The sequence below is a fragment of the Osmia bicornis genome, chromosome 4 (assembly GCF_907164935.1).
Source record: "Osmia bicornis bicornis chromosome 4, iOsmBic2.1, whole genome shotgun sequence".
Lineage (NCBI taxonomy): Eukaryota > Metazoa > Arthropoda > Insecta > Hymenoptera > Megachilidae > Osmia > Osmia bicornis.
In genome coordinates, this window is record NC_060219.1 from 9,879,991 (window position 1) to 9,892,508 (window position 12,518).

The following is a 12,518-nucleotide window of genomic DNA, read 5'->3' on the forward strand; positions in this document are numbered from 1 at the left end:
GAATGATGCGAACTGTGCAATGTTTGCTCCAATATACCGGCAGCGGAAACTGCGAACTGCAAATCGTCGCTGACGAAATCAGATTAGAAGGCGAGTTTGCTCTACTGTCCGATTCTACTCGAGTCGTCGTCGACGACAAGGACGACTGCGACGCTCTGATTACTTTGAAACTTTCTACGAATTTCTATATTCGTAATCTTATTTGCTCGATGAAATTGCGATTTCATGCAGTTGAATGGACCGTAAAAGTGTCCCGTCGATTCGTTCCGCGTGAAAACACGAGGAGCTGCCAAGATTTCGAACGTGCGCGAACCCAGCTCAAACACTCCTCCTCTGTTTGCCGATCCTCATTCTCAACAATTTTATTGCATTATATTGCAACCTTTATGATGTATCGTTTGCCAGAGTCCCGTGTTCCGAGCATGCAATTGCAATTCGATTAACCTCCACTTTTATACCGGCAACTTTTAAGACGGTCATAAGCAAGTGTGGTACGAGTCGAAGGAATTTATGAAGGTAGCCAGTTACGAGGCTATAAAGGCCACGGTTAGATTAAAACTATAGTTGAAAAATTGTGTAGAAAAATGCTGAAAGGCTTTCCTTGAACGCTCGATTAAACGCACTCCTCGCGTTGCACCGGTATTAACGCGTTATTACTTGTTTTTCAAAGTAAAAACTCTCGATCATTTGTACGATATTAATTTTGTGCAGCTTCCGAATAGTGACACGTTTCGATATGCTTTGAAAACCTCGCGAAGGATGCGAGTGTAAAGCGAGGGCGGTGAATTATAGAGCGTGATAGAAGACGATTGAAGTAACTGGAGGAGACAAAAGAAAAAAAGACACGAGATGTAAGGGTGGTGGTTGACCAGTAAATGCGAGGAAAAGGGAAAGGGGTCGCGTCGAAGTGGATTTCGCGACGCGAAAGAGCACATTCCGCAGCATGCTGGCTCTTTGTTTCGTTAATCTCACCGGTGGCCCGTTGATAAAGCCGAGGTCGCTAGTTCTAAACTCGTTCTGTCGTTGCTCAGGGCCGTTATGTCAAACCGTGGCGACAACGAAGAGAAGAGGAGTTATATTGTACTTAGACGTACAGAGGGTGGCGAGGTGGGACGAGACGTACAAGCCTAGGACGTTATTACGCCTTCGGCAACCTATTCAAACTTCTCACCCCTTTCGACGAACGTGAGCGCGCACACCCACGCGCCAATCATTAGTGGCTGCTCTTCTCCTTTCTCTTACACCCATTTCATCGTATTCTCTTTCTCTATCTCACCCTCGCCCTCGCTTCTCGTTCTGACTTACACAGCGTTATTAACACGTTCGTTGCCACAATGAAAACGATCATACTTGGTAAGGCGCATTTTAACGAGAATTATTATGCTTGATATTATGATAAACGATAGGCATGCGATTGAAAACGGGCGCAATGAAGACGATATGAAAACGGTGATACTGTATTTAAGGGAAGAGAAAGGCTCGTTAGGGGCTGGAAAAAGGACGCTGCTACTATCCGTGTCACGCAGGCCATTACGTGGAGGGTATATTCGAAGGAAGCTACTAGATCAAGGGGAATGGGTTAAAGCGGCAAGAAAGAATGGAGTATCCAACGTCGATACCCGAGGGGGGGATTCACGGTCGATAGATCACGCATCTAAGTGCACTAAATGTCTCTTTCTTCCGTTCGTTGGTTATTATGCGGTAAGCTACCGCTGGTTTTTCCTGTAGAACACATTTGTCAAGACCGACGCCACTACCAGCAGCCATTCTACCGCGTTACACTTTCCAAACGAGCCCACCTTCGTGTCACTATTCTTCTCCGCTAAACACACTGATTTTCAATCCGTTTTCTATCGTTATTTTTTTACCCGGTGATATGAAAATTTGTTAAACGAAGAAAGGAAATAATACGTTTCGAGCGATGTTTCTCTTTTCCTTTCTTTCGTATCAGAATAGTGCGGTTGTCGTTCTCTAGTTTTTCCATCGATTCGCTTTGATCCGATTCATCGAATCCTCCTTTATTTACCGGCGAAATTATTTTCAACGGCCAGTAACGTGATAGTGCTGCGTTATTTCATTAAAATCGAGGTATAAAGGTATCGATAGCAGTTTGCTGTTTTCAAAAACATGCTGTTGTTTATATTGTTCACGGACTTGGGTATCGATTTTACCGTTTCACGCAATAAAATCGGAGAGTAATCGAGAAAGCTTGTTTTCAGAAGAAATAATATTGTTGAAAAAGCAACAATCGTATAGGAAGACTTAGTGAAACGTGCAATAATAAAGAAAGTATTATTTATTTTAAGAGTACAAATGAAAATTGTTTTCGTTATTAACGTAAGAACTTACTTTAAAGCTCCGCTTCCTCGACGAATCGTCTTTTCCCAAAGAAGAGCAACTTTTTCCTTGACTCGCGTTCGTCGAATTCATCCAAACGGAAACGCGATAATGTCACGAGTGATTGACAATCGACGATACACTCGGTAAAAATCTAACTGCTTCCTGCGCGCGCCTTTCAGATAACACCGTTTATGGAATACGAATGCACATGGTGTACATATGTCTCTTCCTTCGCTGTACGAGCCGGTGAATTAACACGAACGATGCAGGACGTTGATTTCAAAGGGCGGATGTGACCGATTACTGCAACGACGTTGCTCCATAACTTAATTGGCACGCGGGTAAAACTCACCGGTCTATTGTGTTGCGAACACAATTTCAATGCTCCGTTGGAAATTCCGTTCGATATTCGTTCCTGCATTCAGTTATCGCATGTAAATATATTTGAGTTGGTATCGCAACTGCGGAGGTCGTGTTTCGAGAGGTTCCATAATCAGAGCTGAACGAAATGTAAATATCGAGGGGCTTCTTCGTCTGGAGTTAATCGCGTACAATCCGTTAAGGAAGTAGTATTTGACAAATAATCGACGTTTTAAAATAATATCACAACACGAATGTTAACAACAAGACGAGAACGGTACGCTTTTATGAAATATTTTTCCTTGAAGACGGCACTAACGAGACTAATGATTACATTCTTGCTTGTTCATTACAATCTTGTTTTTATCATTTCCCTCGTCCGAGAGGAAATCTCGCGAGGAAGCATCCGTTTCAGCAAGAAGTAAAGTTATTCGTTTCTGGAAGTAGCGACACTGGGAATCCTAAGCGAAATGCAAAAGGTACAATTACCAGAATAATTGTCGTCTCGTTTGTTTTCTCGGTTCTTCAAATGAGATCGTTACAAAGTACTGCTTACATCCATGGCGATGGTGTAAGAGAAAGATTTGATGGGCAACAGGGAGAGAGGAACAAAGAGGCTGAGAGTATGTTTTTCTCACGTAATTAGCCACTTGGAGCAAGAAACGGCTCTGGATAAGAAAGAAAATGATACTGTCGGGAACAGAGAAAAGGATGTTTCTACTGAAAACAGGCAAAATAATTAACCCCCGTCGTTTTTTTTTTTTTCTCGTCGTCTCGGCGCCTCTTTTTTAAGAACAAATTTGTATCCGAGGTTTAATCTCTTAACGCGTTAATCCTGAATTTGATTTCACTTTCATCCTGTTGAATAATAATTTATCTGGCTTCAATAAAATATGAAGGGGAAGGGGATAATTCGAAAGGAGAAACGTAAGAAAGTCGCGGTAGTTAGAGAGAGTAAAAGTAGGAAAAGTCTCGGTGGGTGAAACGATGCAAGATGGAAAGTTTGCTGGTTCGGTTTGAATTCGTCCATGTTAAACGTAAGTAGAGCAACAGAGAGCAAAGTGGAGCAGTTCACGAAGAGAGGAATAGTTCCAAAAGAAATATCCACGTAATACATGACTTTGCTTTAAATTGCACAAAGGTACCTTTAGCGATATAACATTTGGCGCGAACACATCTGCTCTTCGACGCCTGCGATCTGTAATACGGTAGGTTTTTCTTTGAAAAATACCTACAAAGGGAGGGAGAGAAAGAGTTTCTTTGTAGAACATTTTTTGGTCGTTTACTCGACAATGCGTTGCGTATTCTGTGTCACATGATTATACATGAAGGCACCTCTTGTTGAAAATATAGAGAAGATACGCGGACGAAATCATTGTTCCTTTTTCTTTTTTTTTAATCTACGGTTTTCGAAGATTCTTTTTATGCGTTCTGTGTTGTATTTGCGAGTCGTTGAAATAATTGAGAGAATAGGGGAGGAAAAGTAAAGGAAGAGAAACAAGGAGGAGGGAAGTTTGAAAGGAAACGTGGAGGAAACAAGACCGCGCCATCCTTCGTAGCACGGTGAACTTAACCGAGAAACTTGGTAACTTGTTTCTTCTATGAAAATGCATCGCGGCAGATCTAAAGATACCGGGATACAAGCGCGAAAGTACTCTAGCGTTTTCAAACAAGATTACCTTGCAATAAGATTTACAGAACTGCTTGTACGTTTCTGTATAGCCTTCTTACCGAGACGAACCACGGATATTTTATTATACTACCAACTTTCCGCATCATCGTTCGTTGTCTTAAATTCACCCATTCTTAGATACAAAAAGAAATATCAAATTTTAAGAGTTACGGATCTGCTGAAACGGTATTGTCGATCATTTCGACCCAATTATGAAACTTAAAATTACTAAACTTTGCGATTACTCTTTAATTGCTTTACTGCCGGGAGGTGACCTGCGCCAAGAATTTAATCGAATAACTGGAAGAAAAAAAAAACTGATTCTCTGGTTGAAGTAAAAGGAATAGAAGGAAGGCGAATATGTTAATGAATTTAGAGCGATTAATTCAGGAGAGTCGTACGATGATGTCGCATGAACGACTGTTTACCATTTACAGTATAAATTTTACACGCTACGATAAGTAGTCAACCTGACTAAAGTTTCAACCAGGGAAAACTAGTTTAGAGAGTAAACTCTGGTCCAAAGTTTGTAACTCGTTTCTTCTTCGAGGATACATGATTTGGCGAGAGAGTTATAGGTTTTCGTTTAAATTGAAATTCTTGAATGTTGTTGTGGAACGAATACCATAAATACGAGCAGCTTGTTAAACGAATGTTGTTTTATAGGAAAATTCGCAGGATAGAAAAAGTATTTGTCAAATTGAAAAGCTTTTCATGGCCGACGTGTATTGTTCGTGGATCCGCATGTGCTTCTTCTTTTATTTTTTTCAAAAGAATTTTTATCAATAGAGAGGTCTTTTTAAACTTTTCTGCCAGCGTGATCCATTTCGTATGCTTTTTTTCTAGTTTTCATTTTCTGCCGTATATTGTATTAAAAGAGAACACTACATAACAATTCTTTCTAGACTGAATTGAATGATTCATTACACTGGTATTTGTATTGATAGACACACAAAGGATACGCCATTTTGGAAATTTTAGTCACGTTGTTTGAAAAGCTTCGCGTTACTTTAATCGAAGCCGTGGGTTTAGGTTTTCCATAGAATAAATGATGTTTCTAAAAATTTGAATTAATGAGAGCGACTAAAAAATTCATAACAGCTACTTCGGGTGAAATGAAAATTATCATTATCTTAATTTTCTATCAGATAAACGGGGTAGGATTGTTTCGAAGCTGATTATAGATAGTTACACGTACCCTCAACGAGAACCATTACAATTTCCTTATGAAATGACCTAAAGTTAACTAAAAGTACGACGTAGACATGGAAAGGTAGAAATCGTGTCAGCAAAACGTGCTTCCGATCCGACTAGCTGTTACAAAAGCGAAAGGGTTAACTAGCAAAGTAACCGAGCCCACTGCTCTTTGTAAAGAAATGTTTCTAAATTATCCATCCACAAAGAACCGTGTAAAACGCATTGATTTTAATTAAAAAATTAGTTTTCTCTTTGACGAACTATTTGACGTTCGTTTTTATCGATTTTTGATACTTGTAACAGACAGTTTGACAGAGTAAAAAAAAGTACATTTTACTTTTAATACTAACAGCAAACGTTGATGAAAATCTACACGTGTTGTAACGTTTCAAATTTCCTGTCGTTGAAATTTTCAATCGCATGGCAAGACACATGGGGTGTGAAATTATTCGATATTGGACACCGGTGAACTTTAACCAGAACCGTAGCGAAATGCTAGATAAACGGGGAAAATTTATGAACAAGCATCAATTGGACTGCTGACACCCGATCAGAATGAGTACGTAACGAATAAAGAGGTTTTTCGTGTATCCAACATTTTTTCGCGCATTGGAACGTATTACACGTTGCAAATGCGAAACGAGTTTCGTCATAAATCAGGCAAAATTTCTATTTAACTCAGTTCATTAATCAATTTGATTTATAATTTTCAATCAATGCGCTGAGCGATAGAAATGAAAATGTTATGAATTTTCCTATGGCCACGATATTGATAAACGAAATATTTCATCGAGATGTATCTTATCGATACAGCTACGAGACATATTTTCTACAGATAAACATATGTATGTATTTTTCTTGGGGCACAGTTGTATCAGTTTTTTTCTTCTCACGCTACGTCCAATCCTTTTACCGTATTTTCTATGCTTGTATAAAAAAAAGGTTAGAATCTTTCGAGTAAACAATTCTGAAATGTTAGTGGTACATAGTGGTTGAGGCAGAAAAGAAAAATCAGACAATCGATTAAAAGCAAATATGTCCGTCCTATGACGTGTGACGTTAAATCTGTAAATAGTAGAAATTCAAAAGCTTTGGAATAAAAGAACCATGGAATAAATTTTGGGGTTGAACCGTACGTCTGGAAGGATCGTAAAAGGATCTTTTCGGACTCGAGGAATCGCGTGTTAAATACATCAATGAGGAAACCTTTAGCCGTGCCCCGCAAACCAATAAAACTCTAACAAGAAATACAGAAATTCCTTGAAGTCACTCTGATATCGAAGAAGCAATAAAAGTCGCCATTTCTTAAAAAAATGAAATGAAATTCGTATTGTCAAAATTATTCGTCACGACTCCAACAAATCAGAACAAATATGGCAAGTATAACGCACTTGAGGCTAATACAATTTTTCTTTCAAGTGTACCAAGAAACGGTATTGAAACGTCAATCAATTACACGTATACGCATTGTACTTATTAATACGTAATGCGCAATACATATTCACAGGAATTTATAATCCACATTAACAATTTATCGAGTAGGGTGATACAGGAGAAAATAGTGGATTACGGCTAATATCGTATAACCATTTCCCAATTATTGTTAAATTCCACAATTACATCGGTTTATCTTTATAACAATACATGTGTCATTAATTTCACGATACCGTATGAATATTTAGTTTCATTGGAATTTGCAACGACAATTGATAGGGCCTAAAAGATACATTGAAATTGTTACATATTATGAATTTATAGTTAAATTTGTTTAAAAGAGTATTTTAATTATCTTTAATTATTTTTTTTTTTACCAATCCAAGCAGACCAAAAAATCAGCGTTAAATTATCCGGTTCGCTTAATTAGAGTAAAAACTGTCTTCCCCAAAGTTTGTTGCATAAAGGGTTAATTACTCAGGTGATTAAGCCTGCCAGATAATAAGGTGGCTGGGTTAAATAAGCTGGTCGATCGGTTTAGCTTCTCTTAATTCATTAGGCGTTCAGAACCGTAAGAAGGACGATGAATATTTGTACCCTTTCAAATTTCGATTACTTTTACAATTTTCAGGAACCAACAAGAACAATTCGAACATTTCAATCAAGTTATTCGTGAACTTCCTGACAGAGCCATGGATTTACCGATTGACCTAAGGTATTACTGAAGTATTAAACCAGACCGTAAGATCGCCTAACAATAAATTAGAACGTTTCATCTTCGTCGGTCAAGGGACGTTAAGATTGCAAAAGAGCCAATACCGAGCGACACGACCGGCAACGAAAATAAAATCGAGCAATCAAACGGGAAATCGACAGCTTTAATCAGCCCCGAGAAGAAAGAGAGCCCCATGAATCCGTACAATCGGGCGGATTGGTCGAAAATGAACGCGAAATGGTCAATTCCGGACACGGAGGACAATGAGATCAACAGTGTTAACAGTTTGTCGCAGCTTGACTGTGGTGCATTCCCGAAATCGTACATGGACACGTGTTCCTGTTGCCCCCGGGATATCTTTGACAAGCACGATACGGATACCATTACCAGTTACAAGGGTGTTACGTTCAAAGACGGTGGTTGTTGCAAGCTCCACTGGACAAGGAAGGAACGTTATCAAAACATCAAGACGAAAGTCGGTAGAGCTATCAAGGTAATTGAAATTTTTATTTAAACTCAAGTATAAAGCGACCGAGAGCTGTTCGATTCGAAAGCTAAGGGAACAGCAGCTTTAAGACGCTTTAAAGAATCGGGTACGCCTGTCGTTTTGCAGAGGCACAAAATATTTTTGATACGCGGCGAATTGCCGAAATTGAAGGAAGCTTTGGAGAAAAGAGGTTGGGTGCAGAAATACGAAGCCACAAAAACAAGAACTCTACCTTACGGTCAGTTTCCTTACCTTAATTAAACTTCTTTTTTCTTCCCCCTACATTTCACTTGGTTTAATTAAAAATTAACCGTACGAGCCATGGAAATTTAAATAGAATCGTTTCTAATTTAGTATAAGTTTTCGACCAATTTTTATAGCCTTCTTCGAGCGACTGTCGTAAAAACTTTGAGACTTTAATTTACTTTGGATAATAGCTTAATTTCGGCTGGTCCTGGGATATTTAGGTAGCGTTGCGAGCTTAGAGGCAAGATCGTTAGGCGATTTGACCCAACCCGATGGCACGTTGAACGAGAAATCGGTGGTTTTCGCTTTGTTGCGCCACAAAGCTCCGGATTTTATATGGGATTGTCGAAACGACTTCGTCGACTGGCATCGTGGTTTGAGCAGCAACACCATTCTCAACAGATACCAGAAGCCTTCCGTCTACACATCCAAGGTTAACACCGTTGTTTCCTTTATTTCATTTTGCGAAAAATTAAACGGGTAAGCCGACATTAATTAACTCCTTTCGTCGTCACGGTTGATGTGCAATAATTACACGTGGCTCGACTCTTACGTATTTGTCACTGTGTTCTTTTTATTTTTTTTTTTCTTAACAATGTATCCAAAGTTTGTCGACTGAATAATTTAGCTAGGAATGGCTCGTTTGCTGGAAGAGGCTCATTGGTTGTACGAGAAGGACGTCTCGAGTGTGTTGTTTCCGCGCAGCTACAACTTGAGCAGGGAACCGAAAGCTTTCCTCGATGATTTCCGTTTGACCGCCGCGGTCGGTCTGCTCAAGTGGTTCGTCCAAACGATGCGAGACGATCAGACCGCGGTACAGAACCACGGGCAACGTCTGATACCGATAAGTCGGCTGGAATTCGCCGTAAAACGTTGCGAGGAATTTATAGCCTGCGAAAACCACCAGGATATAGACGAGGACTTTGTCAGCGAGTTTTCGGAAGAGGAATGGAATTCCTTCTTGGACGATTATGCAGCTGCGGTGCACGAGTCGGGTAGAATCGAAACCACGTCGGATAGAGGCGAGGAACAGTTACAAGTACGGTTATCTCGCGTATATTGATCAATTAAGTTGCTTAATAAAAGGGAAATGTTTTAATTAAACGATAAGAAGATTTAGATAAAAATGTAGAAACGTAGGGTGAAACTTATTTTATTTAATTCGAACTCTCTGCCCGGTGTGAGAATTATGAGAACGGCGCAGGGGGATTAAAGCAGATGTCAGAAAATTAAAAAACGAACTCGATTCGCCTTTGAATCGAATCGCTTTGTCCTCGAAATTGAATCCACTTTGATTAATTTCGACACGCGAGCCTTTCATTTCACATCCTTCCGACGTTTACTTCGGCTTTAGATTAGCTACCTCGTAAATCCATCCAGTGTCCCGATTTATTGCGTAAAATCGTTCGCGTTACGATCGCTTTGACCAATATCCGCTTGTGTACTTCCCGTAGAAGTATCACGAGGTGGCAAATTCGACGCTGGAGAAATTGAAAGAGGTCGATCCGCAGTACGAGCTGAACGGAATGAGGAACATCTGGATCTTGAAACCGAGCGAACTTTGTTGCGGCACCGGGATCAGTATATCTCATAATCTGAGGGATATATTTCGAAGAGTGAAGAGTAAACCGAAGGATTATTTCATCGTTCAGAAATATATTGGTACACGAAACGTCGGGTTGATTCGCTTTTAACTCTTTCGTCTCTTTCTATTTACTTTCAAGACACTCGATTTGTCTGTTTCAGAACGTCCTCTGTTGATTCACGACACGAAATTTGACATAAGGCAATGGTACCTGGTCACCAATACGTTCCCCATGACGATATGGTTGTTCAAGTAAGTAAATCAGAAAAATAAAAAGAAAAAAATAAAAAAATATACGACAGGAAGAAAGACGAAAATATGAACAAGAAAACGTATTATTAAACGGGTTCACGGTGGTAGCATTTCGAAGAGATTTCATGAAAAGAATAAGGGTACTCGAATTTTTCTGGAAAGCATTTCTCTGGTCGAGCTTTCTCCAGAATTCCATCAAAGAATTTTCCCGATCCCCTCTTCTCTCCTTTTCCATCAGGGAGGGACTGCTCCGGTTCAGCTCGAAGCCGTACACTTTTTCAACTTATCACGAGGCGATTCATATCTGCAATACCGCCATTCAGGAAAAGTACGACGAGGAAAGACGACGGAGGAGGAGACGCGGGACTTCGGAGGAAGTCGTAAAGACGATCCGCGATCAGGGATGGGACTGCGACAAGCTGAACGAATATTTAAAGTAATCCCTCGACCAGTGTACCCTTTACGTTCGATCAATTTTACCGACAGTCTGCCATTTAAATAAGTTTATTTAAATCGCCGGAATTCTGCATGAAAAATTCCCATCGAATTTAGACAAACGGGGTACGAGGGTGAACCGTATTACGAGAAGATCTATCCGAAAATGTCAGAGGCTATAGTTCTAACGATGTTAGCCTCTCAGGAGCACATGGACAGACGGCGATGCAGTTTCGAGCTGTACGGAGCGGATTTCGTCGTGATGGAGGACCTTTCGGTCTGGTTGATCGAGATCAACACGAATCCCAGGATGCACCCGCCTAGCTCGAGAATCACCAAACGGCTGTATTCCAACGTGCTCGAGAGCTTGGTTAAAGGTTAGCAAACTACCATTTCTACAGGGATTCATAGACAGAACGGAGTTGATGGGAATCGGGGCTGCGGGTGAAAGTTTCCTAGGATGATGGTCAAGACAACGGGATGGTATATGTCCTCGGCTTTCCTCGTGAACACTCGAACTAGCTTTTGAAATCGTCCGCTATCGACTGTCGGTTTCTGGCTTCTGATTAAGCAACTTTGCTTCCACGATATATATATATATACAATCAAGCATCGAGCTACCCTCTCGCTCTTTCATAAATTTCTTCCACTAAAGTTGTTAAAAAATTATTTTCCCGCAACTCGAAAAATATCCTTTGACGCTTTTAAGAACAATAGAATAATTGAAAACAAAGTCCAGCTTATCTGACGCTTTTCCAGCGTTCAATTGCTATCTTTGAGCCTCTAAAAAACCTCGCTTTTTCAACTGCGCGGTCGACCGTTAATACAAACCGAACAAACATAAATAACTAGATAAAACAAAATGCAGAAGGTCCTCAAAGAATCTCTCTAACGGCGATTCTATAACAGCCATTGCACCGGAAGCGTATCGGGTCGTGATATTTAGAAAGATCTAAATACACAACAGTTGTTGGAAATACGAGTGGAAAGAGTTGAACGCGGAACAGAGAAGACCGCGAACGTGTGTGTACGAAATGCACTCGACCTCGTAACGACAGTCAGGAGAAACGGAAGGGTTGAACGAGGGATGGAGGGGGGAAAAAAATGGAAAGCAAATCGTTGGTTACAGTGGGTGATCTTAAATTTGTTTCAGTGATAATGGACGTACCGGTGAACGCTGTCGCCGACACAGGTGGATTCAGTCTGGTCTACAAGCAAAACATACCCGACTTCCGGCCTTATCTCGGTCCTTGTCTGTTCGTGTTCGGCAAGTCGATAACGTTGCAGGAACATCCGCGGAAACGCGAGAAGAAGAAGAAGGGAAACTGTTCGTCGAAGCAACAGCAGCAACAGCAACAGCAACACCGTGCATGGACTGCTCCACCGATGATTCCACGCTTGAGAGAACCAAAAATAGTCGACTTTATCGACTACTTGAACACCGCCCGGTGCACCGCCGCCAACTGATGCGCCTGCTTGTTATCCTCCATGCATCCGCCCACCCCCGACTACAGCCTCTTTCAAAAACGGTGCACGCTATAAAAGAAATTCAAAGTTCCTCGATCATTTTCAAATTCTCTCATCGGAAACTTCATTTCGGACACAGAGAAGCTGTATCGAAAGAAACGATTAACGTTTATCTTTAACCGTTACCATTGTCCCAGGGTGGTAGCTTTCTTTTTTTTTTTTTTTTTTTTGAGCTACTTCTACCGGAAATGTCGAGTAAAAAAAACATCCAGTATTCGTGCAAAGTCTTTTATATCGTTCGTGGTAGAGCCGGAACAAACAGCGCGCA

General features: G+C 40.5%; 2 protein-coding genes across 6 annotated transcripts in view; one reads left to right on the top strand and one right to left on the bottom strand.

The window, feature by feature from the left end:
• The window catches only part of LOC114870926 (lysosomal acid glucosylceramidase-like), a 32,251-nt gene extending 29,580 nt beyond the window's left edge, over nt 1-2,671 (bottom strand). The window contains exon 1 of the mRNA XM_029176210.2: nt 2,350-2,671. The gene's annotated coding sequence lies outside the window, so the exon portion shown is untranslated. The remainder of the gene's footprint in view (nt 1-2,349) is intronic.
• LOC114870850 (tubulin glycylase 3A-like) overlaps nt 1-12,518 on the top strand; it is a 43,334-nt gene that overhangs the window by 29,874 nt on the left and 942 nt on the right. For 3 of the 5 annotated variants that reach the window (XM_029180328.2, XM_046285567.1, XM_029176008.2), the window contains 10 exons: nt 7,635-7,718; nt 7,770-8,211; nt 8,332-8,443; nt 8,673-8,884; nt 9,080-9,490; nt 9,906-10,113; nt 10,198-10,288; nt 10,527-10,724; nt 10,841-11,100; nt 11,877-12,277. In XM_029180328.2, coding sequence (XP_029036161.1) covers nt 7,635-7,718; nt 7,770-8,211; nt 8,332-8,443; nt 8,673-8,884; nt 9,080-9,490; nt 9,906-10,113; nt 10,198-10,288; nt 10,527-10,724; nt 10,841-11,100; nt 11,877-12,190 — 2,332 coding nt within the window. In that variant the 3' untranslated portion in view covers nt 12,191-12,277. Of the gene's footprint in view, nt 1-7,634; nt 7,719-7,769; nt 8,212-8,331; nt 8,444-8,672; nt 8,885-9,079; nt 9,491-9,905; nt 10,114-10,197; nt 10,289-10,526; nt 10,725-10,840; nt 11,101-11,876; nt 12,278-12,518 lie in introns of those variants that run through there. The other 2 variants (XR_006829355.1, XM_029188812.2) reach the window with 2 other exon arrangements.